Raw genomic sequence first — 12,046 nt, 5'->3', positions numbered from 1 at the left:
CAATGATACCAACCAGTCTTGGCGTTATAGAGCCTGAAGAATCTGAGAAAGGGTAACCATCTTGAACTTGTCCTTCTTGAGGAACTTGTTCAAGTTTCTTAAATCCAAGATGGGTCTCAATCTTCCGTCCTTCTTGGGAATCAGAAAATAAGGGGAATACCAACTCTTGTTCCTCTCTGCTACAGGCAGGGATGTTGCTAGGTCTGGAAAAGATCAGGGGCTACACTAATGTCGGGATTGTCAGGACTCGGGCTAGCTAGACCTTTGGTTGTAGACCCTGAGATTCTATCCGGGGTTACAACCAAAAGACCCGGGGCTATAGTCCCCTAAGCCCCCACTAGCAACGCCTCTGGCTACAGGTACATGTTCTATTGCACCTTTCTCTAGCAGGGTTAAAATTTCCTGCACAAGGAGCGGGTCTGGAATTTTGTCAGAGTTGTAGTCTTGGTGGATGATCTTGAGGACTTTTTTGAAAAGGAAGGCAGTAACCTTGGGCTTGGAGAAAAAGAGAGACCTAGGCAATTGTGCCTTCGGTGTGGGCCGCACACCCAAAATTCCCACTAAGGGTTAATCAATTCCTCTTAGTTTATTGTTCAATTAATAAGTCCAACTTCAATGGTGATTCAAAAGTATAATCTTTTTTAAATTTTTCGATTAGTGTGTTCATGAAGTTCATAAAAATATATAGTGCTTTATTGGTTAAACTTCACCAAAAAAGCTAGTTATCTCTGTTGAGGCAAAACAGAAAACCCATCCGGGTCAGGTTAATCCTGCACACGTCATTATATGTTATATGTTAAATGTACATTCAACAAATTCACAATGTTTAAATCATGATTTGACAGTGCACCATGTACAGCAACGAGATTATCAATAAAAGAATGATTGTTAAACAGGGCACCCACAAGGACAAACAAATATTTACCATAAATGTGAAAAAAGGAAGAAAAAAATAAAGAAAACAAATAGACATACATCATTATACATATTCCAAATGCAGTTTTCTCTAGTTAAATGGTTATGTTCTATAGTTCGTACTGTTCATAATGTTTATCATCTACATTTTCTTAACAAGTTTAGCACCGTGGTCCCTCGTGATGTCTCAAGTTCAAAAAGGTCTGACTAGCGGTGTGAACATACTGTGCTCGGGTGTTAGATAACATGTTATTCCTAGTGCGGATAACTGTGGCTGTTTGACACTGTGTGCCTCTTGTCACTGACCTGTGAGCCAATTGTGCATAAACGCGTACTGTTCACGTGTGGAATTCCTCTATGAAGCACTACCTGGTGTGGCGAGAGCAAGAATGTTAACTACTGTTAACTTTTAATATTACAGCTGTCAGTCTATTCGCGATCGTACTCCGCATTTCTGTGTAAAGACTGCATCTCTTACCTGGAGTGTAACGAGCGGCGACCTGCTCGGTCTCCTCCAAACAGCGTATGATATTCGCGGTTCGTGTTGTTGCCATCGGCAACGTTATATAAACAATATGGCCGCTCGTGTACTAACAGGACGGCCATATTGGTTGTGGCAATAATAGGTAACAATGTTTACAATTAGTGTGCGTGTAGCGCAGACTGTATAGCATCCTGTTATGTGTCTTATTATCTTGAGATTATCGGATACCTATGCGTAATGCGTATGTAAAGAAATTCAAAACCTCATTTTGTCAACGTGTTGTTGATGTGAAAGTTACGCGCAAATACTATAATGGTGTTTTATGGGTCAAGTGTCTGACTCGTGAAACTAGGCTGCATAATTAGTCATATGTGTGGATATATACATGTTGTATATAGATGTACCAAAAAATGATAAATAACACATGAAAACTCAATAATAATAAAATAAAAATATAAAAATAAAAAATAAAAATATCCAAAGAAAACAATGTTTATATAAAAAGGTAGTATGTTGTCCTTGTACATATCTCTATTTTAATTGTCCTTTTCAGGTCTGAAACAGACTGTGATATTCCAAAAACTGCGCCGAAATGTTTTGTGGTACATATATGCTTAAATTGTGAGCATACAACCTTGTGACATGGTCATTATTGGCATTGCATGGATGACAAACGGTTTCATTATTACAGGAAGCAGTTAAGATCGAATTCCTCATTCAGTCCTCGCGGTGCCAAAGCTTCAAGACGATCTATCCAATAGGCTTCTCTTTGTTGCCTTCTTTTCTTCGAATCTGCAGATGTATTAGGCACTTCCAGAGTTTCCAAAATTTGGAACTTGACTTGAGAGATGTTATGTTGTTTTTCATTAAAATGTCTTGCTACTGCTGAGTTGGTATTTTTGTTACGTATACATGATTTATGTTCGTTCATCCGGATTCTCAGTTTGCGTCCTGTTTCACCTACATAGTAAAGTCTGCATGGACAACGTATGCAGTAGATACAATTTTCAGTGTTGCAAGTACCATAGCTTTTTATCATGATTTTCACTCCCGTGTATGGGTGTTGGACGAGTCCCCCTTTGATAATATTGTTGCAATTACTGCAATTCAAACATGGAAATGTTCCTGTTTTTTTAGGTTTGGTCCTTTTGGTTCCAGTATCTCTTGTGTTAACAAGAAGGTCTCTTAGGTTGCTAGATCTTTGATAAGCGAACGTTGGAGTCTCTAAGAAGAGATTTTTAGTTCTTTCGTCACTTTTCAGTATTGTCCAATGTTTGTTTATGCATCTTTTGATTTGCATACTTTGGGACAAATATTTTGACACATATACTAGTGATGGGGATTCTTTTTTATCCTTTGGTACCAAGGTGCTCGCTCTTGTTATGGCTTGTACTTTCAATTTCGCTGTCTGTAGATCTTCATTCGGGTATCCTCTTTCTTTGAGTTTTTTGCTTAGTTTTTCAAGTTCTTGTTGGCATTCTCTTTCATCACTGATAATTCTTTTTAGTCGCAACATTTGTCCATAGGGTAAGTTCTTCAGGGTGTTCTGTGGATGGAAACTCATGCGGTGTAATAAATTGTTTCTATCTGTAGGTTTAGTGAACAAGGAGGTAGTGATCTGTTGGTTGTGCACATTAACTTGGATGTCCAGATAATGTAATCCAGGGTTGCCAGTTTCCAAGGTAAACTGAATCTGCGGATCGATACTGTTGATGTGAATCATAAAATCATTAAGTGCTTCTCTTGTGCCTTGCCAGATACCGAATATATCGTCTATATAGCGTACCCATATTTTCAATTTGTTCTGCCATTCGGGTTTTTGCAAGATATGGGTCATCTCGAATTGGTACATGAATGCATTCGCGTAAGCTGGTGCCATTGTTGCTCCCATGGCTGTTCCAGAGGTTTGAATGCAGAATTTGTTCTTATATTCAAAATATGACTTCATTGCAATAAAGGAGAGTAGTGATAGAATAAATTCTTTTACTGCTCCTATCTATTCTTCTTGCAGCAGGAGCCACTCTACGGCTTCCTGTCCCAAGTCATGTGGGATGCTTGTATAGAGGTTTACCACGTCTATGGTGAAGAGGATGTCATTCTCTGTAAGTCGAACTTCTTCTATAATGTTCAAGAAGTGTGTGCTGTCTTTCACATACGTAGGTGTCTTCTGTATTAAAGGCTTTAGGAAAAAATCTGTGTAGGTTCCTAATGGTTGTAAAATACCGCCTGTGGCAGCTACTATTGGTCTTCCAGGTGGATTGATGAGACTCTTATGAATTTTGGGCAGCAAGTAGAAGTGGGGTATGTTGGGTTTCAAGTTGAGTAGAAAAGCCTTTGTTTTGTGTGTTATCATGTCTCTTTCTTCTGCTTTCGTGAGGAGTTCTTCAAGATCTTTTAGTATCTCCATGGTCGGGTCATGATCTATTTTGGCGTAAACATTATGGTTGTCCAGTTGCCTTTTGCATTCATTTTCATAATCTAAGGTGTTTAATAACACTAATGCACCTCCTTTATCTGCTGGTCTCACAGTGATTTTTTCATTGGAGTATAAGTTTTGCATAATTGACATCTCTCCTCTACTGAGGTTTTTGTTCTTTGTTGTTCCGTATTTGATCTTGTAACCTTGGGCTACCATTTCTAATGCCAATGCATCTGAAGTAATGCCCTGCCATTCGTTCAGATACTGAGAAATTCTGCTTCCCACTGGGGTCTTGTGGGTCAAGGCCTCAGAGTGGGTTAGAGGCGGCTGCAGCAGCGGCTGTCGGTAAAGTTGCCATTGTTGGTGCTGATTTAGCACCCTTTCCTCATCCACCACAAGGGAATCTTCTTTGGCCCCTTTGTCTGGCCTGTCCTCTTCCTCTTCCAATTGAGGAATAGAAACGAAAGGACCTACCCCTCCAGGAAGATGAGCCTGAATAGGGTTGTTTAGGTTGTCTAACGGCAGCACTAAGGGATTTAGCTGCCGCCTTCGAGGTCTGCAGCTTCTCCAAACTCTCATCCGCCTTGCTTCCAAACAACCTCGATCCGTTGATGTTGAGCCTGCATGTCCGGTGCAAACCCCGGCTTCCTCAACCACGCAAATCTGTGTAGTAATGTGCTAGCAGCCATGGATCTGCTGATGCTATAAGCAGTATCTAACCCTGACTGGAGACATTCTCCCATTGACTCCTAACCATCAGTGAATCTGGACAGAGTGCAAGTCACATTGGTGGATTTTAAGGCCATACTGCCTGCCGTGAAAACTTTACGTGCCCAGGCATCTGCCCTCTTGTTATCCCTATCAGGGGGATAGAGGGATAAGCCGATTACCTGGTTGATGTAGCTGCCTGAACTACCAAGGTCTGAGAAGTAGGATGCTTGTTCAGGTATTTTGGGTCAGTGCTGGAAGGCCTGCACTTCCTTACGAAGTTCTTGTTAACTTGCAGGTCCAGCTTCAGGGGTCTCCCAATTAGCAGTGACTTTTCTCTGCAGTGCCATATGAAAAGGCGAAATTGGGTCCTTCTGTGGACCCTGGTCTAAGATGTCGGTCATGTCATCTTGTTCATATGCAGCGGAAGGCCTGCTCCATCCCATAAACTCAGTGACTTTACTCATTAGCTTTCTATAAACCAAATCTGCATGCTCAGAGGGTTCAGGCCTGCCAAATTCCAGTTCAGGCGAGGTACCCAAACCATTAGCCACCTGGAGATTGTCAGACATGTCTCTCACTTTTGACTCATCAGGAATTAGCTCTTCGGGCACATTGGGGGTGTCAAATTCCAAACCAAAAGTAGGGGAATCCTCTTCAGAGGATTGTTTCTCCTCGTAAATCGAATACATTGGGCCTCATTACGACCCAGGCGGCCACGTAATGAACGGTGCCGGTAAGGGACCGGCACCGTTCATTACGGGCAGCCCTGTTAAGAGGACTGCTGTGGGTCCCGCTAAGGAACGCCTGGTCAGACCAGGCGTCCTTAGGGGGACCCGCTAGCAGTCCAGGATGTTAACAAAGGGCCGTTGTTACCATCCTCCCCATTCCCATTGAGGCCTATGGGGGCTCAAATGGGGATGTACCGGGTCTGGGTGCCACGAAAGGGATTTACCGGGCCCTCCAAGGTCGGAATGGCCCGGTGAGTCCCCTTTCGCGGGACCCGGATCTGGAACCCGGTATGGAGGTAGCCATGGCACTTAAAAAAGTATTTTTTAGGGATAGGTCTGTAAACCTTGTCCTGTATGCCAAGAGGCTTTGACAAAGTCAGAATAGTCATCAACGGTGTCGAAGATGGCTTTGAAAATGGCGCTGGCTTACTCGGCGCTGCCTTCGAGGTCTTCAACGCCTTGTTTCTTTGGTGGTACCAAAGAAGGACTCTGTTCCCAACTCGTCGACACTCTCAACGACTTCTTGTCGTGTCGAGAACTTTCTCGATGTAATGCTGGCTTTGTGCTCTGCTTCGAAGATGTAACCTTCGACTTCCCTTCGTCGCTCGGAGCGACCAGGTCATGGCTCTTGTGCGTTTCTTATGAGGGGGTTGAGGCCACATTCTCGAAAATACGCATCATCTCTGACCAAAATGCGTCCCACTTTGCTGGGGAATTGGACTTCATCGGGTATCTGTTTACCTCTGTAGAGGAATCACTTGAAGATGAAGGTGACTTATGACATCTCTTTTCGCCTTTTTTGAGGAAGAAGACAACGATTGCCGCGATCGACTCCTCGATCAGGACCTCTTCGATTTCTTACGCTGGGAACAGTCTCTAGACTCGCCAGACTTTTTCTCGTTTCGAAGAAGACTTTGAATCTGCCCTCCCCACCGCCAGTTTACCTCTATGCTCCCTGAGAGCTTTCTCTGTCATGGCCTGACAGGACCCACAGTCGTCGGTACGGTGCCCAGAGCACAGACACCACAGGCAGACGTGGTGAGGATCCGCGATAGACCTTTGTGATCCACAGTCGTGGCATTTTTTAAAACCCGACTTGGTGTTGAAGGAGTAGATGATGAAGGAATTTTTCTTGAGAAAAACTGAAGTGCAACGTAATAACTCAAAGCTGTAACCTCGTAAAAACGGTACTGAAGCCAACGGGCAGTGCATGTGTTATTAATGCTGATGATGACGTCGGTGATCGACGGAGGCCCTCGAGGGACATCGACGCGACGATACTGCACACAGCGCCCCCTGTTGAGAATATGTTTTCCGAAGCAGTAGAGCTGGAGTGATACAATATCAAAGATGTGGAATATACGTGGGAGGACACAATCCATTTGAATAATGATATATGTTTTTTTAGTGGGTTCTTATTCATGAGGTGATGGCGGCTGTAACAACAGCACTTAGGATTCACAATAGAATTTTGGGGAATTTATATTGGTGAAGTTACCCTATTAATTGGAAACAATTATGAATACTAGGGGCGAGAAGATGATGAATTGATGAATAGTAGATGATCATTTGAGTATGTATTATGAAAGATGTATATATTTTGTCTTTAAATAATTAATGCAGAAAATGAAACGACAAAGAAATGAAAAAATATAAAGTTGAAATTTATTGGCTATTAATAGTGAGTCAAGAGATTTTCGCTTGAGGCATTAAGTGCAGCAAAATAATCAAAATTGTAAGAAATAAGAAAAATAGACATGAATTGTTGAGGTACTGCTGTGTTAATATATAGAGCAATGACTGCAGGCAGGTGTTCTTGTCATGCACTTTCTTTCCATGTGTCAGTCTTTTCAGGTTAGGTTAAATAAATCTACAGTGATACACTTTTTGCTCAACATGTTTCTATAATTATTTCTTGTCAGCTCTTTTTAGAATGTGATCTGTGTACTTTTTCAAGTAATTTCTAGAAAAACATTATTTCTGCCCTGGGATCCTAACATAAACACATATCTGTACCAACCTGAGCTGGAAAGGTATGTGGTGAAGTGATTCAGTTTGCACTGTGCGCTGCTCAAAATAGCCTCACTCGCGGTTTACTAGACTATACATAGCACTGGAAAGTAACAGCTTGTGGATAGTGAAAATGTTTTCTTTGTTGCAACATTTTCAACATATGAACAAATATTTTGTGCTTCCTAATGTGTGGGTCGACCTGAGAATACCATGTCTCCACTGGGCCCCCCAGTGTCAATTGCAAACTGTTTGGCTTTTTACCCAATTTTATTTTAAAGTGTGCTCTAAAATGCAACATTTTAACCCACTATTTAAAAAAAAATCCTGGGTGGAGAACACCGCCCCTTCTTCCCCCCGCTGAATCCAGCCGGATTGGTTTGTGCTCCCTCGCTAGGCTTGGTATTTATGCCCCTTCACTTAAAAAATTCACCAGCCGCTACTGGCCCCGGGACTGTGCTGGGAGCAGGATGGGGTGGGGGGCATGGGATAGTGCTGGGGTGGGGAGAGCACAGGGACTGGGCTAGGAATGGGATGGGGGAGTCCAGAGACTGTCATGGGAGCAAGTGGGGGAGCCCAAGGACTATACTGGGAGCAGGGTGCAGTGATGGCACGCAATAGTTCATAGTCATTTGGGCTTACTGTCCATTTGGCATTTTTGGGGGGTCGGAGGGCTGTCTACATTTTGTTCAGTGGGGAGCCAGGCCAAAAAGGTTTGAAGCCCATTGATGTAAAGTTATGTTCAATCGTGCAACTGTGCATTTGGGCCCTTTCGCTTGATTCTGATCCATCGCTGCACACGTGAAGATGGGTCCTACAAATACTCGTGTGCATCCCAGTCAGAATGTGCAACGGAGTATCTGCCTGAATTACTTTACCCGGCAACAAATGGATGTGCCTATTCTAGCGACAAGTTCACCTCAGAGTTTTGTAACGGCATCTGCAATTGTATAACGGCAGACGTAAATGCATGTACCATCTATTTACATTGCTTGCACATGGTTTCTGTTGTGGGAGGAAAACTGGACAAACTGTGTAACTTGACCTTGGGCCTCATCACGACTTTGGCGGTAACCCTTAAATCCGGCAGTAGCGCTATTACCGCCGGATTTAAGGGTCCGCCAAAGCCGGACTTCGGCGGATTTCTCCCCAGCTCTGAGCTGGGGGGAAATCCGCTGAAAATTCGCGCTATTACCGCCGGCGGGAAATCCGCCGGCGGTATTAGCGTGAAATTTCCGCATTGAGCCCAATGGGGAATGGGGCATTCCCGAATGGGCTCAATGGGGAATGGGGATTGACATTACCGACGAACTTGTGATCCGGCGCTATTAGCGCCGGGGAGTTCGGCGGTAGGGCTAATACCGCCCGCGCTAATAGCATTACCGTTACCGCCCAAGTCGTGATGAGGCCCATAGTGTCCATTGTTAGGGTGACTCAGTGTCCATCGTATGGCTGATCCCCAGTCTCTTACAAGTTTGTGCACAAGTGCGATAACCCTGCGATAGAGCACCAGTGCTGGGCCCCTGCGCTGCTGCAGGAACTACCATGCCACTGAGAATCCGAATGGACACATTCAAATGCATGTTTCCAAGGTTTTTCGGCTCATCTGCATCCATTGGGCTGAGCTTTTTCTTTGTTTGTTTATTTATTTATTGTGCGCGCCAGACCCGAAGGTATCAGGGCGCAAGTGGTAAGCAGGCATACAGCTTAGTTACAGCAGTTTATGGCAATCAATATATTTACCTTTTAAGTGTGTTTAGCAGAAAGAGCACCGGCACGTGCAAAAGAACATGGTATGAACAGTCAGGATGGGATACAACAAAGACATTAAAATGTGGGAGGAGGCTTCATAGATGTTGGGGTGTCTCAAAACAGATCAGAAAGAGAAGTCATCCAGTGGCTAAGCTGGTGGCTGTGTAACCAGAAGGGCTCAGCTCTAGCCACGATGTGCCAACTTGACTAAACGTGATCCCGGTAAATCAATTTCGCTCTTGGGCTCGCTGGTCCTTTACCTACCAAAAGTGGGCACGCTTAACTTCAATGTTAAACACTGTATAAAAACCAGAACATGTACATAGAGTATTAATATCACTGATGGAATGAAAGACCAACAAATTAAGCTCCGTCTCCATTCAGTTGCCTGAACGACTGCATTGTGTCACTGGCCACAACATATTTAGTGGCAAGGGAAATAGTGGTTACATTGGTGGGAGCTGATTAAGTGGTTATGCATATCAACCCAATGGCCAGTCTCAGTGGAGAGCTGAAGTAGCTAATGAGTGTAGAATGTCAACTACCCTCTCAGGAGGGCTAATGCCCCAAACCAAGAGTAGCAAACATCAAGCTTACAATGCAGATGCTTGCACTACTCTTCTCCGTGCTGTGCAAGTTGTGTGTGCGTGTGTGTGTGTGTGTGTAACACAATATTATCAGATGATAACTTTGCCCATAGACTAGTGTGTCCAAGATAAAAACTGGAAATTCCTTACCAAGTAGCTGCATTAGCCACTCCTGCCCTGCCACCCACTCTGCTTACCACGAGAACGTGTCTGGGCTCCGGATACTTCAGGTTTGCAGGTGGGTTGCTGTCCACTCCAGGTACGGTTTTCCAGGCACATCCTGGACTCTGATCCTAGCAGCTGGAAACCCGGAGCACACAGGAAGTGGATCTCGTGCCCGACGGCAGCCTTCTTGCCCAGCTTCTTCCCATTTGCAGGTGTGCCCAGTGCAGGGCAGGTCTCTAGGATGGAGGGAGGCAGGGAGGGGAGAGAGTCGTATATTTAGGAAATGATTACTATGCGAAGTAAATGACTGTATACCTTCCAAACCACCCTTATTTTGAAAGCCTCCCTCTTATTTAAATCATCTTCCAGCCTCTAAAGATGCCAAATACTGTCTCACATTTTTTATTAATGTTATTCTCCCCAAAAATCTCCATCATCGCCCCAAATATGGCTCCTCACTATTGCTTCCAATGGAATCAGCTTGCTAAAAGTCTGCCTTGGCCCTCGTAAGAGAGTTATGATATGATATGGCATTTATTATGAACCTGTACCCAAGTGTTTCTAGGTGTGACAAGACAAGGAGGGAGGAACGAAGGGAGGACAAAACAACCATCTTAATAGGCCTTGTGTCATTCAGATCACGCAAGTGCAGGGAACATTGAAGTTGAGATGTGCCAGGGTGGAGGGGAAGGGAGAAGTGCAGGTAAATCAACAAGTGCAGCCAGCAGGTGGATCATAAATGCAGAGAGAAGGGACTGCAGGGTTGCAGGAACAGACTCTTAAGTGCTGGGGGAGCCCAGAGGCAGTGCAAGGGCAACTGGACATGCAGGAGCCTGGGCCTGAATTCAGAGGGTATCCAGGTGACCAGTGTGCGAAGCAGTCAGGTAAATCAGCAGGGGAGAGGAAGAGAGAAAGCGGAAGCGACAAGGAAGGTCTTGAGTTTATTTATTTATTTGTACATTTGTAAAGCGTGCGTGGCCCGTAGGCATCTAGGCGCTGAGGCTTAAGAAATTGGTTACATGTTTTTTTGGCTTCATTGACATATATACATTTGTACATTTGCATATATACATTTGCATAAATGTGGTACATGGATACATTACATGTTCAAAATTGTAAGGTTACTTAGAATCAGGTGTTCACGGCCGTTATAGTAACAAGGCTAATTATACATGGTGTTAGTCCTGGCAGTTGCGTCAGCGCAAGGGAAGCCTCAGAAGCTGAGGAATCAGGTGCCTATTGTACGGGGTCTTATCTAAATAGAAGGGTTTTGAAGTTTTTTCTGAACGACCAAAGGGAAGTATAATTTCTTAGTTGTGTAGGCAAGGAGTTCCACAATTTGGCTGCTATTACTGGGAGTTGCTTCCCGGAAACAGGGGTGGATCTGCTCAAGTTTGAGAGAGGCTGTTCCAGAGGGAGGTCCCAGCCAAGGAGAGGGATCTGCCCCCAACTCCCTGCTTGGAAAAGCATCTGACCCTCAGCGAGTTGGAGGTGGGTGAGCAGAGAGCTTGAGAAGGAAAATGTTTTTGAAGAGAAAGTTGGAGGTAGAGTGGTCCAGGTCCTAGAAAGCCTTGTGGACTATGCAGAGGGTCTTGAACGTGATACTTGCAGCCACAGGGAGCCAGTGAAGAGATATCAGTGCTGGGGAGATACGGTCTCTGGGCTTGAGCCCAAGGACAAGTCTCACAGTCCTGTTCTGGATAAGTTGTAAAGGTCAGGCAGATGTAGAAAGAGGCTGTTGCAGTAGTCCAGCGTAGAAACGACCAGGAATCTGGAGATAGTGAGCTTCTGGGGTAAAGTGAGAAAAGGAAGAATACTCCGGGAAGGTGCAGATGATAGTTTGACTTCTTAGAGACATCAAAAATGTGAGGAGAGAAGGAGAGGGTGGAGTCGAAGATGACACCAAGGTTCTTAGCCAAGGTTCTTAGCCTCACAGGAAGGAGCAGGAAGAGAGCCCAAAGTGGGCGGCCAGAGAGAGAGAGAGAGGAAAGGAGGAAGCGGGTGTCCCAATGAGGAGGATCTCAGTCTTACTGGCATTAAGGCAGAGATCGTTGGCGTCACACCATTCCTGAATTGCAACCAGTCTGGTACGAGAGAAGGAGAAGAGGTGGCTGAGGGGAGCCTGAAAGAGCGCTGGGTGTCATCTGCATAACACTGAAAATTGGAGCAGAAAGTAGCGATGCAGTGGTCAAGAGGTGCCAGGTATTGGTTGAATAGCCAGGGAGAGAGGTTAGACCCCTGGGGAACACCACAAGTAGAGAGAGAGATAGAAGAG

General features: G+C 44.5%; 1 protein-coding gene across 3 annotated transcripts in view; it reads right to left on the bottom strand.

The window, feature by feature from the left end:
* LOC138583121 (fibulin-7-like) overlaps nt 1–12,046 on the bottom strand; it is a 94,837-nt gene that overhangs the window by 45,292 nt on the left and 37,499 nt on the right. For all 3 annotated transcript variants that reach the window (XM_069655093.1, XM_069655084.1, XM_069655101.1), the window contains exon 3: nt 9,804–10,007. In XM_069655093.1, coding sequence (XP_069511194.1) covers nt 9,804–10,007 — 204 coding nt within the window. The remainder of the gene's footprint in view (nt 1–9,803; nt 10,008–12,046) is intronic.

Source organism: Ambystoma mexicanum, chromosome 1p (assembly GCF_040938575.1).
Source record: "Ambystoma mexicanum isolate Mex_15411 chromosome 1p, UKY_AmexF1_1, whole genome shotgun sequence".
Lineage (NCBI taxonomy): Eukaryota > Metazoa > Chordata > Amphibia > Caudata > Ambystomatidae > Ambystoma > Ambystoma mexicanum.
The sequence above is the reverse complement of the archived record's forward strand: the minus strand, read 5'-3'. Positions and strand labels throughout refer to the sequence as shown.